This window comes from Lutjanus erythropterus, chromosome 3 (assembly GCF_056507025.1).
Source record: "Lutjanus erythropterus isolate fLutEry1 chromosome 3, fLutEry1.hap2, whole genome shotgun sequence".
Taxonomy (NCBI): Eukaryota; Metazoa; Chordata; class Actinopteri; order Lutjaniformes; family Lutjanidae; genus Lutjanus; species Lutjanus erythropterus.
Window position 1 is genome coordinate 14,494,836 of NC_139319.1, and position 25,035 is coordinate 14,519,870.

General features: G+C 39.6%; 1 protein-coding gene across 5 annotated transcripts in view; it reads right to left on the reverse strand.

The window, feature by feature from the left end:
- arhgap10 (Rho GTPase activating protein 10) overlaps positions 1 to 25,035 on the reverse strand; it is a 73,025-nt gene that overhangs the window by 41,499 nt on the left and 6,491 nt on the right. For all 5 annotated transcript variants that reach the window (XM_084715133.1, XM_084715130.1, XM_084715135.1 and 2 more), the window contains exons 2-12: positions 12,686 to 12,781; positions 12,383 to 12,444; positions 9,723 to 9,794; positions 9,401 to 9,502; positions 7,239 to 7,349; positions 6,885 to 6,989; positions 5,453 to 5,582; positions 4,065 to 4,171; positions 3,789 to 3,883; positions 1,860 to 1,941; positions 1,401 to 1,443 (exon numbers count right to left, since the gene is read on the reverse strand). In XM_084715133.1, coding sequence (XP_084571259.1) covers positions 1,401 to 1,443; positions 1,860 to 1,941; positions 3,789 to 3,883; positions 4,065 to 4,171; positions 5,453 to 5,582; positions 6,885 to 6,989; positions 7,239 to 7,349; positions 9,401 to 9,502; positions 9,723 to 9,794; positions 12,383 to 12,444; positions 12,686 to 12,781 — 1,005 coding nt within the window. The remainder of the gene's footprint in view (positions 1 to 1,400; positions 1,444 to 1,859; positions 1,942 to 3,788; positions 3,884 to 4,064; positions 4,172 to 5,452; positions 5,583 to 6,884; positions 6,990 to 7,238; positions 7,350 to 9,400; positions 9,503 to 9,722; positions 9,795 to 12,382; positions 12,445 to 12,685; positions 12,782 to 25,035) is intronic.

A 25,035-nucleotide genomic window follows, 5' to 3' on the forward strand; every position in this document is an offset into this window, starting at 1 on the left:
ACCTTCAAATGTAGTGAACACACTCATGACTCTTAATCATACTCTTTTACAGATACAAGGTCCAGCGCAGCAGAGCTTTCCATAAGCGCCGGCTATCTGCCAAACAGCCGACTACTCATTTATTAATTTCAATTCTTATGAAATAGGTCTGATTAATAAGTTGCAATTCTTTATGCGTGCACATTTTATGACCACTGGTCTACGTTTCATAACAATACGAGCATGATGATAGAGAAATATGCCTATGTGTCTGTAGCAGTCCCGCCCCCACGTGCTCTGTATGAATGTAGCAAAATAAATGATGAAAAAAAGACATGAAGAAATGCATTGATTGCAGAGACAAGATATATCCTTATTAGACCAGCTACTTCGGAAAACACAGGTGGCAGCAAACTGACGATTGTGCAATAAGCATTAAATAGTCCACTGAAAGCTCTGCATTTTCCAAATACACCACACAGACTTTTATGGGTTTAATAAATGAATGAGTTATCTTTGTTTACATTGCTCCTTTTACAGCAGAGCCGTCTCTAAGATGTGTTGCAAGCACACACTGAAACAGATAATGTTGTCAAAGTAACAGGCCTGTGAGGAAAACGCAGGCTCTGCCTCAGCCTCACACATTAATTTTACAGTTTAAAATGTCCTAAGCACTTTTGTATTGTTTTGCCATCGACCAGTTATGCAAACTAATGACAGATTCCCCAAATAATGTTTTAAAAAAACAATGCGATGTCCGAGAACTTCTACGATCAAGTATATCCAGTAGAGGTGTCATGATTGTCCAAAACTAGAGAAACGAATGTTCACAATTAAATCATACCTGGTTACTGCTCATAGGAAAACTCATGAATTTACATTGTATATGATGGAATAGCGGTATTAAAAAGTGCCAGAGGTCACCACATTTGGGCATTTACAGCCAAAATTTCTCTCTGGACATGCCACCAGACTGCAGATAAAATGATAATCGGTTTCATGATAAACTCTGATAAAATCCACTGTGATTAGTATTACCGTTTCAGTTCTTAATTATTGTGATAACTGTTGATCATGGAGCTAGCAAAAGTCTTCCAGAAGTAGAAGAAGTAGAGTGCAACGTGCTTTTGTTTTATTTTTCATCAGTAAAAAAAAAAGATATTGCAAAGGACATGATGCCATTTCAAACTGCTGAAATGTTTTTCATATCAAACTTGGTGAAATTGTGTTAGTGTGTATAAGTACTGTTTGAACATGTTTAGCAAATTTTAACAATACTGTGATAATAATGATAACTATGATACTTATGATACTTTATAATTGTGATATGAAATTTTCATACTGTTTCATCTCTGACTCAGACCCCTCTAGCTGGCTACTCCAGGTCCTTATTGAAAGTCCTGTACAGATTGAATACTTACTTCCTCTTTCTTTAGAAAAAGTCCTCCCAAGATAGTGTCCAATCTGTTATAAAAAGCAAACAGTGTGATGATTCTCAGTCATCCACGTCATGACATTCATTCATGGCAAAGGTTGTCATAGGCAACTGGACTTGACTGAGTTCTTGAAGACATTTCGCCTCTCATCCAGTTCAGCTTCTTCAGTGCTTCTTGGATGAGAGGCGAAACGTCTTCAAGAACTCGATCAAGTCCAGTTATCTACGACAACCCTTGCTACGAAGCAAACAAAAAACATGTATCATGGTTTCTTATAGTTTATCGAGTACACTTAAGCCTTGTCATATACAGTAAAGTGCAGGTATATAGAAGTATACCCAGGATGAGAATTGTTTTCTATGGCAGTTAAACAGAATACAGTGGGACGACATGAGCAGCAAGAGTGAGTGGTAGATGATGACATAGTGCAGGCGGCTGACTCACAGGTTCCTTCCCACCCATGGCCTGCATCCAGAACTTGTGGTCATCCTCTGACAGAGCCTGTACTGTTAGCACCGTCCCTGGCCTGGGGAAGAGCCACACCACAGCAGCATTAGGCAAAGATTGAGAGTAAGGCATTAGTGGAAGTCTGTGTCAATATAAAACATCAAATGTGCTTAGCAATCTTTAAAAAAAAAAAAAAAAAAAACACCCTCTGCCAAGAGCACTTGCACCTTGGGTTTGCAGTAACTACAAATATGAGCCCTCTTAGTCATCCCAGCTGGTTTATGAGGCCTACAATCATGTGGGACCAGATGGATATCAAGTTACTCATCCCAATCAGAACGGACGTGTGGACTCGAATTTCCATACTAAATCTGGGATATTGCTCGTCTATTAATACTACAGAAAAGGGGCAGGGCAGCGATAAGTTGTGTGACAAAATGAGATATCTATTACGGGACGACACAGCAGGGTGTGACAAATCCTGATCCTGCTAAGCAGTGCATGAGGTCAACCCTCCCATACAAATCCTGTCGTCCTGCCCGCTGCGATCCAGAACATATAGAGCAGCAAACTTATCAGCTAGCGTGTGCATCTAAGATCTTAAGCAAAAACTGTTCATGTGGAATATCACAGATGATAATCTACTGCGCACTGTGGACAGCATAGTTTTTTCATTAACCTTTGTTTATTCAGGAAGAGTTCACAGAGAGTGATGTACCCGTTTGCAGGCACGCCCTGATCATATTCACCAAGTTACACACATTCACACCTGGAACCCGCCCAGTACAACCACTGTCTGATCTGCTGGCCACTGAGCACCCCAGTGGTGGTAATGAGAGAGGGGGGCAAGCACCGCTCTTTCACTTTCCCTACCGAAATGTATCCTGCCAGTTGGGGGATTGAACCAGAGTGGGTGTGTTTTCTTTCACTTTTGTTTTTATTACATCATTTAGAATTTGTGGGGGATTTCTCAGGGGAAAAAGAAATTCAGAACAAGTATTGTGACGTAACACTTATGAAAGCTGTAGACTCTCAGCCATGTAGACATCCCAGTCTCAATAAACCATCTGTACTGTCTCTTCATGCTTGTTGACAAATTTGACCAAACCAATAAAGACTAAAACTAAAGACATCTTGTATATATCTTATTTATTTTGTTTAGTGGGTTTTGTTAGTGCACAATATAGTTTGTTTTTTTCTTAAGTCTAGTTAACTAAAAAGTTTTTTCACACCTAGTTTAACTTTAGTTTCAATAACCTTGCAATGATCAAGCCAGAGCATCATTATTCTGTTTTATTACTGTATTATACACACTGTGAACTTTAAATTAACATTTACTGCAGGCTGAGAACATTGTCATTCCTTCTTTGCATGTCTTGATATCCATCATTCTCACCATCCTGAGCTCATAGTGGTTTCTACCAACACTGACTTTGATTTATGCACTGCCGATGACCTGTACCTGAGCGGGGCTGTTGCTTAGGTGAAAGAAAAACATGGATTTCTGAGAAGTAATGTTTTGAAAGTCCTATTAATCAGAACCATAGCAGTAAGCAGAAAGATTGCCATGGTGGTGCCTTCTTTCTATGATGTAATCCAATCTGTTAAAATCCCCCTACAATGAAAATGAAAATGAGTCTCTGAGGAGCTTCGAGTATTTAGTCATGAGGAGATTCACTCTTGTTCTGTTAATTCTAGATATGCACGAGTAAAACTTACTACATTTCTTCTTTATTTTTATTTAATTTTAGTTGGTTTTGTGAGCATTCGATATTGTTTCAGTTAGTTTTAGTTTTTTAATTTTTTTTTAATTTTTATTTCAGTTAACTATAATAATCTTGCACTTGTGACGTGATATAAAATGATACCTGCAGCCACAAACACAATATATTTACAGGTGAGAAACAGTGTTAGGTGATGATGTACCGATCCGTTATGTCGAGTTCTAAGCAGAACCTCCTGTCCAACATGTCTGTTGTTTTACGGACGCAGGATTTGAGTGTGACAGACTCTGTCTCACCCTGAAAAAAAAAGAAAACATAAAACAAAATTTTAATTTTAATGTACAGAATGTTTTAGAGGCAAAAACAAACCACAAATAGTGCATCTAAGTCTGAAAAGTAAACGATTGCATGGTTGAGATATCATAAAACTTTTGTGGCATTAATAACCTACTGCTCCCTGTGTTCTATGAGTACTCACAATCTTCCCTCCAGATCTGTGGTCAAAGGTCACCATGTGCAGGATCTTCTGCTCTTTAACGAACGTGCAGTAGCGTTTGACCCAACTTGAACCAAAGGGAGGCGGCCCTGGAGAAACAAGACACAGATTTGACACAGATAATCAACACTATTTGGGTCATAACAATCAGTACTGCTCACTGCTGCAAAGGAAGACGTCTGCAGTGAGAATGTGTGCCAGCGAGTGGAGCCACAAAAACAGTTACTTTGTCTTTATTTCTAATATTTTTTTATTGACATTCAGCAAATACTTTTCCATAAAGTGAGTTTCAAATATTGTATGCATATGCCATCCATTAATGTTTGTCTGAAATGCCCTAGTTGGGGATTTCCAAGAAACAAAAGGGAAAATAAAAACAAAAAGTGAAACTATGTACAGTTAGGAAGTGTCCTTTTACTTATCATACATTAAAATCATAAACTTGTAAAAATAAAGTCTGGCCTACGGGCATTATATAATAAACCTAGCATGAAAATGCATGCAATATATTTAATAAATATTTATCTCTTTTCGATCATTCTTGAGATACAAGTTAAAAAACATGGTCTTTCTCTCCATGGGCACATGACATCTGAAAATATCTTAAGGTGCTGTATATCACTCTTGAAAAGTCTCACTTTTATTTCAGCAACATTTTGCAGGAGAATCACTGATGTTGCTGGTTATAAAATACATTTGAACCTCCGTGTTTTGTTCAAAATACAGATGAAAGAGAATTACTAGTATGTCCAAACAACAACACTTTAGATCAGTGATTCTCAAAGTGCGGGAAGGCCTTGCAGGTTGGCCCCGAGAGGCCATGAAAAATAAAGATATATATAGAAAAAAAGTTTTTAAGTTTCAGTAGTATAAATCTGAAATAACCTAAAATATGTTTAATTAAAAAAAATAAACAGGACCAATAAAATTTCAATTACATTATTATTCTCCATTTATCTGACCGGTTAACACTTGAACATATCTCACATCTCGTCATTGGTGCACTTGATTAGAGTTGTTATTGAAGGCTTTTGTGGGTTGCAGAAGATTTTCAGATTTCAAACTGGGTCGTGGCTTCCTTAAATTTGGGAATGGCTGTTATAGATAATGTCACAGGCAATCTACCGAAGGTGCAGAAAACATCAAGTTATGCCTTAATATGACGCAAAATTACTCCACTTGTTAAACTTTCACAGGAGTTGAGGGAAAGCTATAAAGCCTCCCTTCTGACGTTGACACTGACTGTATATTTGGAGACGTTGTCATGCATTCTCGTCTTGACTATGTTTACTCGCTTCGGTGTGTGTCATGAATGAGTGCAACATGACTCTGCATATTAAAATCACATTTGAACTATATAAAGATCTTACGTTTTTCTTGTACGTAGAGGTAGCCTTCACAGCTGATGGGACTGGTCTGTCTGTATTCCTGAGGTGCCTCCCGGATCCTCTTCATCAGTTCGTACACCTCTGAACGTGTGCCCTCAAATCGACTCCTTGTCTGAAGAGGGAAGAGACAGAAAGCAAACACATACTCCAGGAAGTCACTTCCTGACACTCAGAGGTTAGGTAGGAAGACTCTCCTAATGAGAGGTCGCTGCAAATCAAAACTTATGAGCTTCCCCTGGAAATCCCTCTTATCTCCATGAAAATAGTTGAATGGTGATGTGGTAAGCTAAAACTAAAAATGAAAAAGGCAAGATTGTAATGGCACTGTACAAGGGGAAAATAAACCGATGCAGTTTCCAAGTGGCTGAAAAAGTAAAACATGAAGCAAAGTCAGATATTTTTCTTCTGAGTCACAGCACAAATCAATATTGGTTTTGCATCTGACAGATCGACACAGAGAGATACTCATATGGCCCACGGTGCTTTAGTGGCTGTGTGGTAAGAAATGATTTGCTAAAGGTAATCCATAGAAACTTGATAAGCCGATAGTATATGAAGGTTTTGTTCCAGCCTTTTTGCCTGTTAGTGGTCAAACCTTCTTTCATTTCACTCTGAAAAAGTCATGATAGCTTTGAATTTTTCATTAGTGTTTTATTTATATTTTATTTTAATTTCTTCAGTTGTTTTCCAGACAGGGTTTGTTTGTTTCAGTTTAGTTTAAATTGTTTAAACATGTTTAGTTTTTATTACTTTCTGTATCAGTTTTAGTTTTTGTTTCATTATATTATGGGGGTATTTGACAAGGGAAAAATCTAATAATAACTTGGCAACTCTATACAAGTATTTACTTACTGATTTTATGTCATTTTATTTATTTATTTTTTCAATTGTTTCTTCCATTGCACGCCTATATTGTTATTTATTTATCATTAGTACTCCTTTGTGAATATTATGTACTGTCACACAAGGAAGGGTGAGTCGAGGATCATAGAGGAGACAGCTGGAGGACCCTGTGGACAAAAGCAGCAGCACTGCCACAATATTAATGTCAAAAAGAAAATTATCTAAATAAAAATCTTCTTTTCAGCTGGCTAACATACCACTCACTGTAACTTCGGCTGGGAAAATTTGATCGCAGGCTCATTTCATTTGATTTCATAGAGAATCTGAACCAGTGGCGGGCATGGAGAACTACTATACAGAAAAAGCAGAGCCTCCAGCAGATGGTCTTGTTAACTTGTGTAGGTCGACTGTTTGATTAGCAGTTGTAGCTTTAACAATAATAACCCTGCTCAGGAATTTATTACGCTCAAGACGTTTTCTGTTCTTTGGGTAGATCAAGAACACACAAATAGTACAAAAGTATTGTAAGTATAATTTATGCATATAATAATAAAACATGAATATGTCTTACATTCTGAATATTGATCTGCAGTGCTCGTTTATAATGGTCAAAGTCCTTGGCGAGCTCGAAGCCCTGGTGATAAAAGGTGAAGACAGTCTGAAAGAAGGCCAGCATCTAAAAGGATCACAACACAGATAAGACAGGTTAATCTATTAAGAGTCAGGAAGTGAAAGAGAAACTAATGACAAAACATAATGGCCAAAAATACTATCTCAGATTATGATAGGACTGTTCAGTCATCTTCAAGTAAGCCAGGAACTCGACCCCATGTGACACATCCTTTATTGCCCTATGCTTTCATTAATGTGAAAGACACAGAAAGGCCACGTCAGTGCTGACATACCACTGAGGTCAGTCACTCACCGGCTCCACACACTCAAACTTCTTTCTCTCTTGGATCTCCTGCAGTTTGCACACATAGTCCAGCGACTCCTCCTGAAAGTGCTGCCTCATGGTTTCCACCTGAAAGTCTGCCTGTGGAGAACACACACCATGATGATTACAGGGACCAACACACGCATGGAAGCAAAGAAGAATGTTTTTTATGATACAGTGCAATTTGAGGTTTCTCTTGTTATGACATTATATTCTTACAAAGGGAATACTGAAGTTGGTTAGTGCTCTATTAAATACTGGTCTTGCATATTCAGCCAGAGCTACCGGCACGGCTCTGTGTCAGCGCTGCAAAAAGGTCTGGCTGCATACATTACCATAGGGGGAAATAGGGGGAAAAAAAAACATAAATATATACGCAGACGCCGCATCAGCCTTTGGATTGTACATCGTCTGCATCACCGCCACTTTTGTTAGGTAAAGAACAAATACATGTCAACTAGGGGGGCTGCTTTTTTTCTGGATAAAAAGAACTATAACCTTTTTTTCTCAACCGATCGCAATGAATTGGGTTACCTACCACACATAGATCATGACCACTTGAATGTAACACCACTTACTTATACTGGATAAGAAGTAAAGGTTTTAGGGCTTTTTATCCAGAAAAGACACACAGGAAGTAGCAGGGTCCAATTTCGGGGTTAATAAACTACACAGTATCTCATCTGTGCATAGACTGGCATACTTGCCGATACTGATTCCAGCATTGTAGGCAGTATCGAAGGAACTACCTACCACCACCCCCCTACTACTACCCTACCGCTAAGGCTAGTTACCAGCTACAAGCTAGGCTAAATTAGACTGAAGAAATCAGTTCGCTCCCAACTATGGTAACAGAGGTAAAGCTAGCATATCACAAGTCTACAGTAAGAATGCACAGTCATTTGATAACACACTCTCACTCTGTCTGTGAGTGTGAGCGTGAGCGTGTGTTGCTTGTCTTAATCATAAATGAGGGCAGGCTGGAACGCACCGCAGCTCGCTTTTGGTTGAGAGGCGGGGCACACTGAGCATATAGTTCCTTTGATGTCATTCGGCTAACATGTATAGGCAGATAACACACTCAAACAATTTAGATTAACCAGTTAATCTACAGTAATCTGCATGTCTGAGGACCGTGGGAGGGAACCAGAGCACCCAAGGGGAAGATTTACACACAGAAAGCTGCAGTCAGTCAAGGAGATTTCCTTCTTATTGTGAGGCGACAAAGCTAACTGTGCCATCCCAGATCCACAGCATGCATACACAAAAGGTTTTTAGATGTATACTCTCTTATACAACCAAGATATGCAAAGTAACACAACTGGAATTATATAAACACACCACAGAGGACTTGTGTAAGCAATATGTGGCTTTAAATATATGTTTGCAAAGCATCTGTAAGTGTAATAAGTGATAAAACTTGGATTACTGGCTAATATCGTGGCCTACTCAATATCAACGACTGGTAATTGTATTTTTATTCCCTGTGAAATGAGTAAGATTAAAGTTCACACACTGTTTTTTCATAATAAAAGTTACTGTTCACTGAGCTCTTAAACAACAGTTGCAGTGTTGATGAAGTTCATGACTCCTGTGCCTGTGAACGAATCACAGGGTCTATTTATTCAAGTCTGATAGGAATCAGTGTTGGTACCACAGACCCTTGTGTCACAGGGAACAGAACAGCCTGTAGCCATAATGTCAACAGTTTCAAGTGTCCCCTCTGCGCGGTGTATACAACATATGGGTAAGCCTTACATGGCTTCATGGCATTGCAAAGAGGAGAAGACATGATTTAGTGTGAGGCTGTGAATTCTCCACAATGTTCATGTCATGGTGCTGCAGCGTGGATTGTTTCCCAAATTACAGTAAAGCAGCCAGATTTGACCTTGGTCGTACAGCACAAGTGAGTGCACATTTCCTTTCCAAACAAGCCAGGAAAACTGTTGCTGCGAGGCACGTCAGTGGAAACTCACACGGTCCAACAGGCTTTGCAGCGAGCCCCGCCCCCCCAAGGCACCAAAGACAAAAACCAAAAACAGAGATTCTCAAACTAAACAAAATACCTCTTTCCATCCGTTCTGCTGTCATTATGAATTGCCATTCTGCATGTTTCATATCTGTAGAAGAGTTCAGGCAAGGATAAATACCTCTTGTAGCTGTGGCTCTTTCTTCTTTGCTGACATATTCAGAAGCTTTTCCAAGGAGCTGTAGTACTTCTCTGTTTCTTTTTCATACTTCTTTCTTTCTGCCTGAAGAAGGTACAAGTGGAAGGAGTAGAGGCACATGAGGAGAACAAAATACTAGATTATTTGTGGGAACAAAGGAATCATAGCACTATTTATATGCTATTGACACCCCACAGTAAAATAGAGAATTTTAAACAATCGTTAGAGCACACCACGAATACAAACACATGGACTGAGAGCTGCAAAATGTATTGGGAGGAGGAAATAAACCATCATACGTTACCCTTACTGTACCAAGATGGTCTTTCCTGAACTTCTCCAGGGGTTTCATTAAGGTTTCTGTGATGTTTCTCATCTGGACAGAGACAGAGAGCCTTCATTATTGTTCAACTCAGTGACAAAGCACATTAATGCTTCATATGACACAACAATACTCAAGTCAGTGTTTGCTGACCTGAGTAAAGAGTGGCAGCTGTATACAGTTTTTTGGCCTCTAGGGGTGCTGCATGGTGATTGATGCCCTACTGGCCTCGATACACTAAATTACATAACTGAAATTACGTAACGATTATTCTAAAAGTGTCCGTATTCCAGTAATGGATCAATAAAGTCAATGTATTTTCCCTCATTGCTCCAGTGCTTCTGCTCTGTTGGCTGCAGGACATGTCTGTGCCTGCGTGCCCATCCTACTTCTCCTTACTTTGCACTGTGATGTCATCCCCCCTCTCTGCTGAGCGGTGCTGTGCTGAGCAGTGTGTTTACCATTACGGTCTGAGCCTGGCGCTAAAACAGTCATCTCAGTCAGCTACTGATGACGGGCCCACTCCCTAACCACAGACACTACACACAGACATTACAAGACAATGGCTGTTTATAGAAGAACATCGCAGGCGCTAAATTGTGCATCCCTGTCCAAAGCCGGGGAAGGTTTAAGATGTTTTTTTTTTTTAAAATACACCTAACAAAAGTATAAACCCAACAGTCTTGTTTTTACTCCCATTTTTCATGACTTGAAGTAAAAGATCCAGGACTTTGCACACATAAAAAGTTTGTTTCTCAAAAATTTTGGTCACAAATTTCACAAATCTTAGTTTAAAATAAGATTAGACACTAACCTATTGCTATTGGACATCGAGCTACAGATACCATTTTTTTCCCAAGAGGGCAAAATCATGACCCACCCTCCACATCCTTTACACATATTTTATTATTTATTCATTATCATTAAATTATTTATTCTACTTTCTGTTGTCAAATGATGGTCTGCACACGCAACATCTATTGCACATCTGTCCGTCCTGGGAGGGGGATCTCTCCTCTGTGGCTCTCCCTGAAGTTTCCTCCCTTTTTTTCCTTGTTAAAGGGGTGTTTTGAAGGCTGTTTTTCTGTACTCTACACTGTACAGATTGTAAAGAGGCATATTTATTGTGATTTGTGATATTGGGCTATGCGTAGGTGTGAATGTGAGTGTGAGTGGTTGTCTGTCTCTATGTGTCAGCCCTGCGATGAACTGGCGACTCGTCCAGGGTGTACCCCGCCTCTCGCCCAATGTCAGCTGGGATAGGCTCCAGCAGCACGCGACCCTTACGGAATAAGCGGTTACAGAAAATGAATGAATGAATGATATTGGGCTATGTAAATAAAATTATTGATTTGGCCCTACTCTGTCTCTGATTGGCTTACCCTGATATTCTTACCCTAAACCTAACCAATCCCTCGTCATGCCTAAATTTAAACCAACCCATTTTACAAAGGAAACTAATGCTAGCCAATCAGAGGCAGAGTACGACAGGCCATGACTGCGCCCTCCTTAGCACTACTTCAGTGCCTAATAAATGTCTTTTTTTCCAGGATAAAATTGCACATTTTAGAGGGGTCTTTTATTATGACCAGTTCAAGGCACAGCTGTGTAATAAACAATCTGTTTAATGAGCATCTCTACATGTCACACCTGTCAGGTGGACAAAGACCTTGTCAAAGGAGATGTACTCACAAACACCAATTTCAACAGATTTCTGAACAAAAAAACAAAAAACTTTTGTGTGCACAGAAGAAATCTGAGATATTTCACTTCAACTCTGGAAGCAAAAACAAACGTTCTGCATTTCTATTTTTGTTGAGTGTATGTCCTCATCGAGCCTACAGCTTAAATTAACAGAAGTCTTCAAATAAGTAGTTTTGACAGTTATATCCCCTACAAAACTTTTACAGGTCACAAATAAACCACAGGGCAAGGTCACCATCTCTAAAAATACCAGAGTATATCACATTGTGAGACACTTTTAACACTTCAGTGTAGCAACTCACAACCCGCTGTCACCACTAAAGACATGGCTGTAAGAATGTCGAAACTTCCGTCACACTGAATGTGTGATTTTTGGTGGTTTATAAATTATCAACCTTAACAACGCTGCCTGAAGCAGAAGTTGGTTTTATAGTGATATGTTGTAATGGGCTATATTGTTATGTGGACCTTGTTGCCAGTAGTAGCTCATGTGAATCTGAAGTCTTGGTATTTAAAGCTCGGGTGTAATAATGTGGATATGTACTGCTGTCGTCTCTGCAGCCACTCCCAGGCAGGTGCTGTGACAGTGACCCTTAGACAGGCACAACGGGAGGAACTGCATGAACATTATCAGTACTTATCCACTCGTAGGTTTGCTCTCCCTACTGGATGGTGTGTCTGTACTGTCTGCATGTTGGAGAAAATTATATTATGAGTGCCTGTCTGGATCTCTGGTGGATGACAGAGTCAGACATTAATAGATGCAAGTACCAAATATGGGCAGTATTAGGTGTAGGCTGGTTGGAAATGCAGACCGTGCAGGAGTACACAGTAAAACAATTCAAGTGAAATACACCACGCAGACAGACAGACAGACAGACACACACACACAGGTATTTTCTCTAGCTTTCAAACAGGTTCTGACTAGTTGCTCTCACCATCAGCTCTCTTTGGTCTTCTAAGTTCCTGAGGAATGAGGAGAACTCTTGCAAAGACTCATCTGGAGGAAAAAAATAAATAAAAAATTCAACACGGTAATAGATGCAATCTCACTCTTGCTCACACGCACACAGCCTAAAATAGCCTACATCAGTTGTTCCATCACAGGTGCACACCACAACCTGCCCTTAATGTGCTGCTAGAGAAAGAACCATAAACAAACATTTACACTGCATGTCTGCATGGTGGTAACACAACTAGTGGTTAGTTTCCATCATGTGAGAGGACAAACCCACACTTACCAATACATTTTTCATCATCTGTCTTTGCATCTCCGATGTACTCAAACTGAAACTCTCCCAGGCACTGGGCAAACTTTCGTTGCGCCATACCAAGCTCTGAAAGAAAAAGAAAAATGAAAGGAAAAAAAACAAAAAACAATGCATGTAAAAGGAGGTAGAATGCTTAATATGATTACACTGTATGTTGTCAAGATCTTCCAAATAAACAAAATAAAAAAAGGGTGCAACTAACAGTTATTTTCATCATCAATGAATCTGCCGATTTTATCAAGATTAATTGTTTAATCATTTAGTCTACAAAATGTAATGAAAATTGTGACAAATGCTCATCACAATTTCCACATGCCCAAAGTGACATCTTCAGTTGCTTATTTTGTCCAACCAACAGTCCAAACCCCAAAGATTTTTTTTTTAATTTACAGTCATTAATGACAAAGAAAAGCAGCGAATCCTCACATTTAAGTGGCAAATGTTTGACATTGTTGCTTGAAAAATAACTGAAACAATTAACTGATTATCAAAATAGTTTACAACTAATTTTCTATCAATCTAAATGTTGCAGCTCCAGAATAAAACATTTAAACCACACACACTAGGGTTGAGCTGATGGATGATGGCAACACCCACTGTCGATGGCTGACGGTCGTCAACCACATCTTTACCCTCTACCATCGTAACATCATCAGTTAAAAAGCCCTCTCTATTTGAGGTGGTGTGTCCCCTAAGAGTTGCCATAGAGTTGTCTCCAGAGGTGTCTCCATGTCGTGTTAACTATTTTTTTTAAACGCGACTAAGTTATGGACAGTACAGAGACAAATGCCCTGTAAGACCCAACAATAATGTCATCGTCCATCACAATGTTTCACTGTGGACATATATGCCAGTTTGGTAGAAATCACCCAACACAAACAATAATTACATCATCTTCATTATAAAAACACTGCCCTAAGGAACAAATACTATAAAAGTAACACAGCATAAATCATCATTAAAAAAGTAGGTCTGGTGCAGCATCACACAGTTACCACTTTGCAGACATCCTGTTTGTCTACAGTCTGTTACATCCTGTTGCACGCTTAACCTCAGCGTGCCAGAAGGGCAGGCACCACCAGTTAACACATGTAAATATTGAGTTATTTTAATTATCTGTTTGCAAGCCACAGGGTCAGACAAGTAAAGATATGAGACATAATATGTATAAATGACAATAACATAGACAGGGCTGTATGTATCTCATTTAATGGATTTGTTTTAGTATAATATTAGGTGTGTATTTCAGCCTGTTGTCAGAATAATTCCTGTTTATGCTCATGTGAATATTTTCTACATGTTTTTGTGCTTTTATATGCCGTACACCACTATTTCTACACACATTACCGCACACACACACATCTTACAATAAGGACCACAAGAGAAACAAGTCCTGTGACTGTATTTTGTTGTCTTGATGCTCTTTAAATTGCACCTGTACTGGTCACTAATGTAACTGTCCTTTCAAATAAACAACCCAAATGTTGGACAGCCACAGAAATTAATTAATGGTATACACTAAGGTTGTTCAATGAGGCAAAACATCTCTTCAGTTTTTAATTTTCAGGATAGTGTTTAGCTTTTTCAGCCACACTAACAGTAATGAAATGTAATTTAATGTCTTATCCGAGTGCCTCTTTAAATCGAAAACATTACATTAGCAACAATAATGATATGTTTCTGAACTAGTCTATTCTTATTTGGTCAACCACAAATGTCATCTCATTGTCAATGCAATATGTAATTTACAGTGTGTAAGTATACGTCCACAGCACTGGTGACAGATGAAAACGCAACAGCATTCCAAATTTGATGAAATGAAAACTTGATTGAAATCTCCTATTACAATGTATTGCCAAGAACTAATATCTTGAAACAGCATAAACCTCTCATTAATCAGGAGGAAACACAAAGCAACGTTACACCCTTCCTGAAAACCCCTCATGGTGTCATGAGATTTGCCTGATTTCAAAACAAAATAGGCTGAAAACTACAGAATAATCTGGAACAATAAATAAATAAATAAATAAACACCCCTTTAATCTTGCTGCTATTAACGTCTCTAATAAATGGCAGCTATAAGGATGTAAATGTCAAGCCTAACATCTGGCTGGCCTTAAAATCGGTGGCTATTCTCTTGCTATCTCAGTTGCAGTCACCCATGTAAACCCTGCTTAACTGCGCCTGCATCTGCATTAAAACACTTGCAGATTTCGTCCACCCTCTGCTACACCCCGGCATATCAGTAAACACAGCAAACCAAATCTATTTCCAAACAGAGCAGAGATTCCCCGAGATGGGATCTCTGACCCATGGCAGTCCCAATGGGGAAGCACGACAGAATGCAGCGAGGGTATTTTAAGACGGGAGCTATGAGCAGTATACTGAGGAGCAGTGTCATTACGTTTGGCAGAAAGCTGGAACCCTATAGGGAACAATCAACTGAACAACACCACTGAACAGAGCGCTGACCCTGCTGAGCATCTGTAACTGCAACAAAGGAATGCAGAGCTGAACCTAATAGTTATTTTTTTTTCATTAGTCATTTCAGGAAATATTTTACTTTTTTTGGTCAAAAAAAGCTAGTAATACTACTAAGTATGCATCACTATTTTCTGGAGCCATTGTGATGTTTAAAAAAAAACAGCACAGTGGTACGTGACAGAGGATGCACACATTGGTAATAAACATATATCATTTGTTCACTGTAATTTTTTAAAAGGAGAAGATCAGCACATTAAGATCAATACTTACCTAACATACATGTTAACATGCAAACTGCAACAGGAATGTCTACAATTAAGACAAGACTGTCACATTTAGTTGCATTTAGTGGTGCTTAACACCTCGGTGCACCCTCCCTAAGAGAAACTACAGTGCCTGCAGTGCCCCTCCGTTCTGGGCTACTGTAGAAACATAGTGGTTCAACATGGCGTCCTCCCTGGAAGAGGATCTGTGCTCTCTGTAGATACATAAATGGCCCACTCTAAGATAAGAGAAACACAACGGTGCTTAATTTCAGCTGATTATTGGCTAATATTTCTACCATATTCTGCAAATAGATCCCCCAATTTTCTCAATTAGCGGATTAGTTGTTTGGTCTGCAAAATGTCAGAAAATGATGAAAAATGTAGATCAGTGTTTCCTAATGCTCTCAAATGTCCTAAAATGTCTTGTCACAGACGACTAAAGAAAGTTTTGAATTAATTGTTGCAGCTCTACCGACCACAAAAATGTACAATATCTTTGTTAGTAATGTTCATGGACCTTTTTTTACAGCAGACTTCAGACACAATAGCTGGAAAAGCAAAGGTGTGATTAAAAACAATAGTAATGGCTGCAGCCCAGTTTAATTTGGCCAATTCAAGGGGCAATCGTATTGTGCATACTGCGCCTACAGGGCAATAAAAGTCCCCAGCTGGATCTAAAATAAGGATGTTGTAATAACGTAGTACGTCTTAGTGTACAAGGCTATGACCCTCAAGTTTTGGTGAAGACAGAAGAAGTCACTCAGTATTCTTGCTCAGACGCTTAAGATGTGTGCAGAAACTGAATTGCATATATGACAATGAAGCTGACCTTTACCCTTTGTTTTTTATTGTATATGTTTTGTTGTATAGTTCATAATAAAATGTCACAACAACAATCCACACATCTACAGGATTCATTTATTTGAGCTGTCTGCTATGTCTCATTAATTTCTATCCATGGCTCTCCTGCTGCTTTCGCGCTCCAGGTTCCCGGGGCAGTGTGTGTACACATGCTATGGATTAAATCTGCAGCAGGGCCCAAAGCCCAAACATGTGAGAGGTGTTGGACAATGTCTGCCTGAGCCTGGCACAGAGGGCATAGCTTCTGCCTCAACTGTTTATTTCAAACAGTCCATCTCAAGTCTTTGCAATTCCTCAGAGCACACAAGGAAATATGGGCAAACCAAACACCTGCAGTCAATGCCATTGGCTAATTTGTCCAAGTCATCAAACTACAGGAAGCACAGGGATGCAAACCAGACAATGGGACAGCTTGTGTATCGGAGTATTTACAATTGTGTGTTCTTTGAGGCGGTCTTTATATAGCACTTAAAGGAAATGTTCTTTCTTTTCTTGTGGGTGAGGTAATTTCTTAAAGAAATTAAAAGTTTAAACGGCAAATGAAATGTGCGTGAGTACATAAAAAGTAAGTTCCCTCACCAGTAAAATTCCAGATCAAATATAGCTTTTTATCCACAGGAAGGTAGCAAATATATTCTAATGACAGTAAGCAAAGCAAAACAAAAGGATTCATGGCTTGTTTATGGTTGTAATAGCTCATTTCTTGGCTGATGAACTTCTGCAAGACACGGCACAGACCTAACTTTAGGACATTAATCAAGACTGGAGAATGTCTTCATTGGTCCTTTCGTTAGATACCACATAGACATGGTAAACAAAAAAAGGCCACTGCCCAAGCAACTTTACGACACTCTGAAAACAATCACAGCAGGGTGTCAAATCCTCCGGCTCAGGCTTTAAAGACAGTATTTTGGTGAGGTCAGAAGGGATGGGACTGGGAGGGACGAGTATTATGGGAGGCCTTATTATTGTCAGCCTATAACCAGATTTGAGTTACTGCAAGAATTCATTAGACAATGGTTTAGAGTAGAAAATTTATATCATAAACTCGTGTCAACCACACCCAATAACTTTAGAGTTCATACGACTCATATGTGACCACAACACTAAAAGCTTTTCACTTTTTGGCCAGAATGTTTCTGTCACAGAGGTGACCTGTAGCTGCTGTAAACACAACCTGATGAACTGCTACGTGGGAGTATTTAAGTACAGGTTACGGGCATTATTTTCAAAATAAAGGTATGGCAAATATAAGCCTGTCAGGTCATTATTTTGGGAGCAAACACTGAACGTAGTAATTTTCTTTGAAGTGACTGTAAAATCTTGAAGGAGTCTAAACCACACAGACAGGCAGCTTAAATCCAGACCAGGGTGCGCAAGTCCATAAAAGGTGACTCTGGTCACTCTGGTCAAGGCAATAGTCCTCACTTTGCAGCACATGGAATGACTGAATACAACACAGAAAGTCCTGGTATAAAACAAACTGTATGATCTGATAAGTCCAGTAAGCAGGACGGAGGCAGGACAAATAGAGCAGAAATTTCAGTGGATTTAGCATCTTACTAGATTTAAACTGTTCGGCTGTATCTATGGATGCATGACTGGATGCAGTCCTCTTGAGCTGACTGCGCCGCTGTGATCATGTTTCATCACTGCTCATATTTTTATTACCCACTTATCAAATGTAATAAGGGTACTGTAAGGTACAGCCCTCGAGTGACGAAAATCTGACTAATACTGGTTACTTCACTCACCAACACTGAAGCACCGTCTCGCCATGAACTCGTCTTTCCACTTTTCTTCTCTCTAGTACTCTACTTTGTTTTGATTATCTATTTTTACTAGCTGTTGGCATTGGCATGAAAACAACGTAGCTTTATCAGCATGGAAAGGGGCCACTAACAGCATATCCAAAAGAATATTCCTTTAATCATATCAAATCCTGTATGAACCTTATTTTATAGCCCACCACATTAATGTGATAATCTAGCCATGTAAACCACAAGCCTCTTCATCCCTGCTAAAACAGCTGACTGCTGCTAGACATTTTTAATAATGGCATTATGGGTTGAGCATCATTAAAGGGATAGACGTTAATATTTTACTTCTGTGGCAATACCAGAAATTCAGTCATCAATCGCAATACCAGTGAAATTCCATAATTCTAAATACCCACATACAAACACTTACCAGCAATCACATTTTCAAAACTTTGAGTTGTGACTACTTTTTGTGGTCATGTGTTGTGTTTAATGTTGAACCCTGCACAATACCACTTTATTTGAAGCTGCACTAATCAGTACTTCAATGTATACCAATGGGTCAAATGTCTACATGTGACAGGGGTCACTTGTAGTGACAAACCCCTGGAGAATTATCACCACCCCCAGGGCTCCACTCAGCTCCACAGAGCATCTTTTCAGCACATTGTATTGGTTTAATGGCATTGGTTGAGTCTTTCTGCTTAAAGGGCTGCAACTACTGACTCTTCAAATTGCTTCTTTCATCCATCCAACAGTCCAAAACCCAAAGACTCCTCAATTACTGTCATAAATGGCCAGTAAAAGCAGCAAAACCTTATATTCCAGAAGACTGTACCAACAAATGTTCAACAGTTTTGATGAAAAATAACTGAAACTATTAATCATTACAAAAATAGTTGGCAACTAATTTTATTTCAATCAACTAATCAATTAATCAAATAATTACTGCAGCTCTGTTTCACTGCCCCCAAGAGGCTGATTGATCAAAAAAACAAAAACAAAAAAAAAAAACAATTACCACTGCTTATTATCTCTGAAAAATGCTTTTGTTGGGATTGTCAATGTTTCTGCCTCTGCTCCAGGTGTCTTTCAATTATGGATTTATTTAAAGCTTCATCACAGGCCTCTTGGTGTTTTCCACCACTATACCCCATGAGAGTGACATCATTTTGAAAACATAGCATTTACTGTAACTGCTGTAACTGAATACTCTTTGTTTGCCTTTCTAATGATCCTCAAATCCAGGCTTGAAACTAAGAGTGAACAGGTCTCTGTAGCCTGCGGCTCTGCTTTGAAGCAGTCTGCCTGAGGAACATGGGGGAAGATGAGTTTGTCGTCCTTTAAATCCCTGCTTTAAACATTTTATAGAAAAGCAGTTTTAGAGGTTTTGTGTTGTTTTATTTGATGCTCATACTGTGTTTCTACCGCTCAGGGTTTTTCTAACGATTTTGGCTCTGCTTTTGTTTGGCTTTATTGGCTTTTTCTTTAACTTTTACATATTTTCCACCTGCATGCAAGACAAGAACAAAGTTGAGCTACAACATGTGTTTATGTTATAAACAAAAAGTACGTGTTGTAATCTGCTGGTACCACTGTTTGTCATTGTTGATCAACTGCATTGCTCAAATAATGACAAAACACATGAATGTAGAGTGGAAAGTTCAGCTGCTCCCTCGGATAGTAAAAACATGTTTTGGCAACATTACACTGAACCTTGACACACCTCAACACGGCCTCAACACACTATACTGTGTCTGAAATAAGGTCAGGACAGTATCAGGTGTAAAAGACAATGGAGAGCTGATTGTATTGTGACAATAAAAATCAATACCATTCACTCGGTCTTCAAGGTGTGATAAGTACCCTATGATTTTTACTGCTCCATTGGAGAATATAATAAATGGAGGAACTTAATAGAGTTGTTGACTGCTGCCAGTAATGCGGGCATTGCTTTACCATCTCTTGTGTAATCTAATCTAGTCTAATCTATCTATCTAACTGAAGGGCGTCTGTCTGTATGTCTGTATGTCTGTATGTCTGTCCTTTGCGTGTCTTGTGAAGCATTCATCAGATCTGCTTCACATTTGGCGGGTGTATTGTTGTGGACCCAAGGGAGTACAGAGCAGTGTCATAGTGCAATGTGGCCAGATAGCAGAGCGATAACAACAAACTTTATGTTGTTGCCTGTAACTAAGAAACAAAATTCCAGACAAATCTCTCCATATAAGCAACGCCCATTTGCATCTACAAAGACTTTCTATGATTTCGAATTTTGTCCAAATCTTTTTTTTTTTTTTTTTTGTTGCTACCCTTCCTCCAAATTCTGAACAACTATGAACAAGTGTAGATATGAGGTCTGAGTGATCATGGCAACTTTGGTGCAATTTAGCCAACAGGTGGCGCTGCAGCAGCATATTCTAACTATCAAGGAAGGAATCTCTGTCTATATACACATAAACAGTATACGTACGTGTGTATAGCTGACCTTAACATCTCTCGAGAACTGTTCATTCGATTGACTTCACATTTGGCGAAAGCATTGCTGAGACTCCACAGGAGTGCCCTGTCGAGCGTGAGCAGTTCAGAACAACGCTAAAATCTTACTGTGAAATGCTTTAGTGCTTTTATAGCTGCTATCATAATGAATGTGTTCAGGACATGAATTGTGAGGAAAAGGCAGAGGAGCATGCGAACGGGCATGCGTTCTGAATAGGCACGCCCCCCACAGCACTGCAGGCAAAGATACTGGGGGGCCAAGAAACGAGCCCGTTCCAAACGGGGACACACTCCAGATGGCCACACCTCGAACAAGGACTGCAATAGATTAGTTGCAAACTTTTGTTATGCACAGACTGTATATATCTGAAGGGAATTTGGGTCGTACATACATACATTTTACTAAAGCCTTTTATTAGGATGTTAAGAGTATCCGTTCTCTCAGCAAAGACAGCACCCAGGCTCAGGTCACTGTAGACAATTAGTGTGTACTCCAAGAACAATGATGTCAATGGATAGATTTGCAGGCTCTCTATTGGAGCCATATGTGAGCATGATGCACAAATCACACCCATCCACAATCTGATTACACAAGCTGCATGCATGTTTAACTCACTGCAGGGTGGACAGTTAATATGAGAATACATGAGGCCGAGCTGTGTGGACTTCATTACATAAAACATGAAGAATGAATGTTATCCGGTTACATGAAGCTCGACGTCAGGCAACATTCAGAGGAGCAAAAAATAGCAGCAAGCATTTGTGTCCCTGCGCACTGTCAATTGAAGTTAAAACAGCATAGATCAACTGGATACAATCAGTGGGGCAATAAACAAAAGTGTCAGATGAGAGGTCTGCGTAACAGATTGAAATGATAGCCGCTGTCCTGGAGGAAAGAACCATCACAAGATAGAAATACCTCACACACACACAAGGGCACGCAAGAGTCTGAGGCAAAAGCTTCTCCTGCTTTTTGCCTTTTAAAGAAAGGCATTTCAGAGCAAACCTGGGAACTGTCAAACTTGGCTAGTTTCTCTGCAGAAAGCCAGAGACCCCAGTCTGCTGGCTTCGGCGTGTGAGTCATACAGACCCCACCTTAGAGCTATCTGATATTACAGGCTGGATTGTTCTGTAACAGGAAAAACATGGGTAAAAAAAAAAAATCCCTAGTTCAGTGGCATAAACATTGGTGCCCCTGTTCAGAAGAGGTGGGAAGAAAAACAAAGACGACACAATGGGGAGGGTACTGAATGACAGGGCAGCAGTTATTATGGAGAATAAAGCAGACTCTGCTGTCACAAAAAGACATAAGTCACGTATGTGTGACGCAATAATCTTATCTCAGACTCACGCATCCTAGCTTTAAGTTTTAACTTTTTAAAAGCTAGTGAGTCCACATTTCAGTTAACATCATTCAATAAAAACACACGGCCAATAATGAACATCTGTGCCCAAAAGATCATGTAAATTTAACAATTAAAACAGGTGCAACCAATAAGGCCCTTGCTGATTATTGTTAATTAATCTAATTGTTTTATCATTAAAGACATAAACAGAAACAGACAGCACGCCATCACCTGGTATTTTAGTTCACTAGACTGTATGTCATCAATTCATTTTCTGTTGAGGTAATTGATTAATTGACTCTTCCAATTCTAGTTATGTTTTTGTGCAGTGTTGGTGCCTTAATAATGTGATCTCATAGACTCTAACAACTACAAACTTTCTTTAAAAAAAATCCATTGCTGAAGTAATCCAAAGTCTTTAGGGCGGTCCGTCCTGCGCTACATACTGAGGAGAATGAGAGGAGAGCATTGTGTACAGTAAGACATGTGTTTGAAAAAACTGAAGGACCATATGTTTGTTAGCAGCTGCATTTGCTGCCATTCTGTTAACTACTAACATGCATTTCAAAATCCCCTGTCAATCAGTGGGGCCTCGAGATCTCCAACTGTCTGATTGTCTGGAAAGACACTGATACGCTCATTAAAAACTGCATGCTGATTGCAGGACACTCACTAACATTTTGTTTGAGTCTCCCCAAAATTGAGTTAACCCCCTTGTTTCTGCATGAATGCACAAAATTCTCCCATTATGAAAGAAAAAAAGTTTACATTTAAGAATTGCTTAAAATACAACACATGATCACAGGTTCAAAAATGTTTGATTCACCTGTAATTTAAGTAGCCTACGGCGTGGGATAACTATAGGAAGTTAATAATCTATAGGCTTCCAATGTACAGTGCCAGTTTTTGTTTTTACTGTCAATCCTTCTGAGGTGAATTTTCCTTTTCTATGTTTACAACCTCAGGCTGCTGACGTTGGGCTGCACATGATATACACATTTTTTGTCTTTTCAACATTTCCACAATGTTTACTTAGGCTGGTTTTCCACAGCAGATTATATGAAGTGGAAGGTGTCATTGTAAAATTTGCATCTTTATATCTTATTTCGTGTCATTTCCTTTCTGGATATTACTAATCTGGATGTACTGTATCACGTTTTCTTCTGGCACTGGTGGCCTACTTAGTTTCATAATGACCGTTACAGAGAATAGAAAGAGAACTAGAGGTGCATTAATGCTTATTGATATGCTGGAGGAAAAACATGACCTCCTGGCTACTCAAAAGAGACACTGATGAATCATTTCACATTCAATTCAGCGAGCTAAATCCAATGAGCCTCCAGTGAGTGCATTAGCCATTCGATTCAAGGACAATAAATGAATAAATAGCTCTTTGTTGCCACCTTAATTATATTTTATACAACAGTTTTGATTCTCATCAAAATTTCATATTAAAACATTGCCACCAACCTTGCACTGAGGTCTATGACAATGTTTCCATCCAACAGACCACCTTCTGTTTTATTTTTCTGTTTATTTTGGTGACAAGCCTTTGTCATTGAAATCAATCAGTTGAAATGTTGGCTGTTGCATTAAACTTCTTTCAAAAAGTTGAGTTTTGCGACTGTTGCTGCTGAGTTTCACATAAGTTTCACGTGAATTGCAGAAGCCTTTACGCCATGCATCTCATTTGCAATTTTCAAACAACTAAATTTGTGTGAAAGTTTCACCGTGCTGCAAAACATCACTAGAAGTGCGTAGTTATTTCCATATTACAAAAATGAGTGCACCTAAGATAATTAACACAAGTTACCTCAACTTGTTTTCCACTTACTGTGTGTATTAATGCAGGAAACTTACTATTTCATATTCTGGCTGCAAGAGTTTCCCACATAACAACGCAGACAAGGTATGTATCTGTCAAAGTTCAGCTGCTGAAGATGTCCACAGTGTATTCACTGGCGTCTGTTGGAGTGTTGTTTGTTATGATTTCTACGGTCTCATCAGATGTGCCACTTAGGTCAGAGCTCGCCTGGTCCAGGCCCTCAAAGAGCAGCCAGTATTTACATGCTGTGCCTTTCCACAGTCCTTCCTGTTCCACTCTCCCATCTTTTCCAGTCTGAATCCCTGCTCCGCACTCAACTCCCACCTTTGCCCTCGACTGAGCCTGCCCACCCATCCCCTCCCACAATCCCTCTTCCCCCAAGCTCCCTGCCCGCAAAGCATTACTTCATTCATGACTTCCTGATCCTCAACACAAGTCTGTAGGGCGAGGCTGCGCTGAACACCATCCTGTCAATAATGACCGAGCGGCTAATCAAACATCAAGATGTTCTGTTATGTAAGTTAGAACACATCATGCCGTCAAAGATGCTTCAAATAGCTCCACATTTGCTTCTTGCACCAAAAAAGGAGCCCCAAAAGCATAGTTATGCCATCAAGCAATACACTATCAGTTTTATAGTAGGTCTTGAGTCTTTCTAGAGATGAAAAAGCGTTCCTCCCACATGACTTCACGTCTTGTGCTAATGCAATTTTAATGAAAGATTGTGATGTGGGTCTTTGGCAGAGTCAGTAATGTGATTACAGAGAGCAGCAGTGAGCCAAGGCACACCATGGCAGGCTCCTCTTGTCAAACCTGTCTGCCAATGAGAAAAAGACCTTCACATGGCTGCGTCTTCAAAGCAGAACTGAAAGTGAGGAGAAAAAAATCATTTTGCTTTATTAGCCAATTGGTCACTTCATCAGAGGAAGTCCAGCTGTGGAAATGACTATGAGTGACCCCGCCGCAACTCTGTCCAACGTCATGTTTCAGGGGATTGCAGCAATAACAGAACACGCGAGAGCCGCTCACATGGCTGGGTGACGGACACTGACAAGCTAACACACAAAGAAGAAGCTCTTGTGAAACACAGAGTTCATGTTTTCTGATATAAACCAAGAATCAATGCATTTTGCTGAGGACAACAGTGAGGGGGTTGAGAGGGTACAGACAGGACACAGTTCCTGTGGAGGAAACCCTCTGAAACAGAAGCACATCTGCATGTTGCTCCTCTAGTGGGCACTTCCATGTCATGGCTCTCTGTCCCCGCGGCGAGCTATAA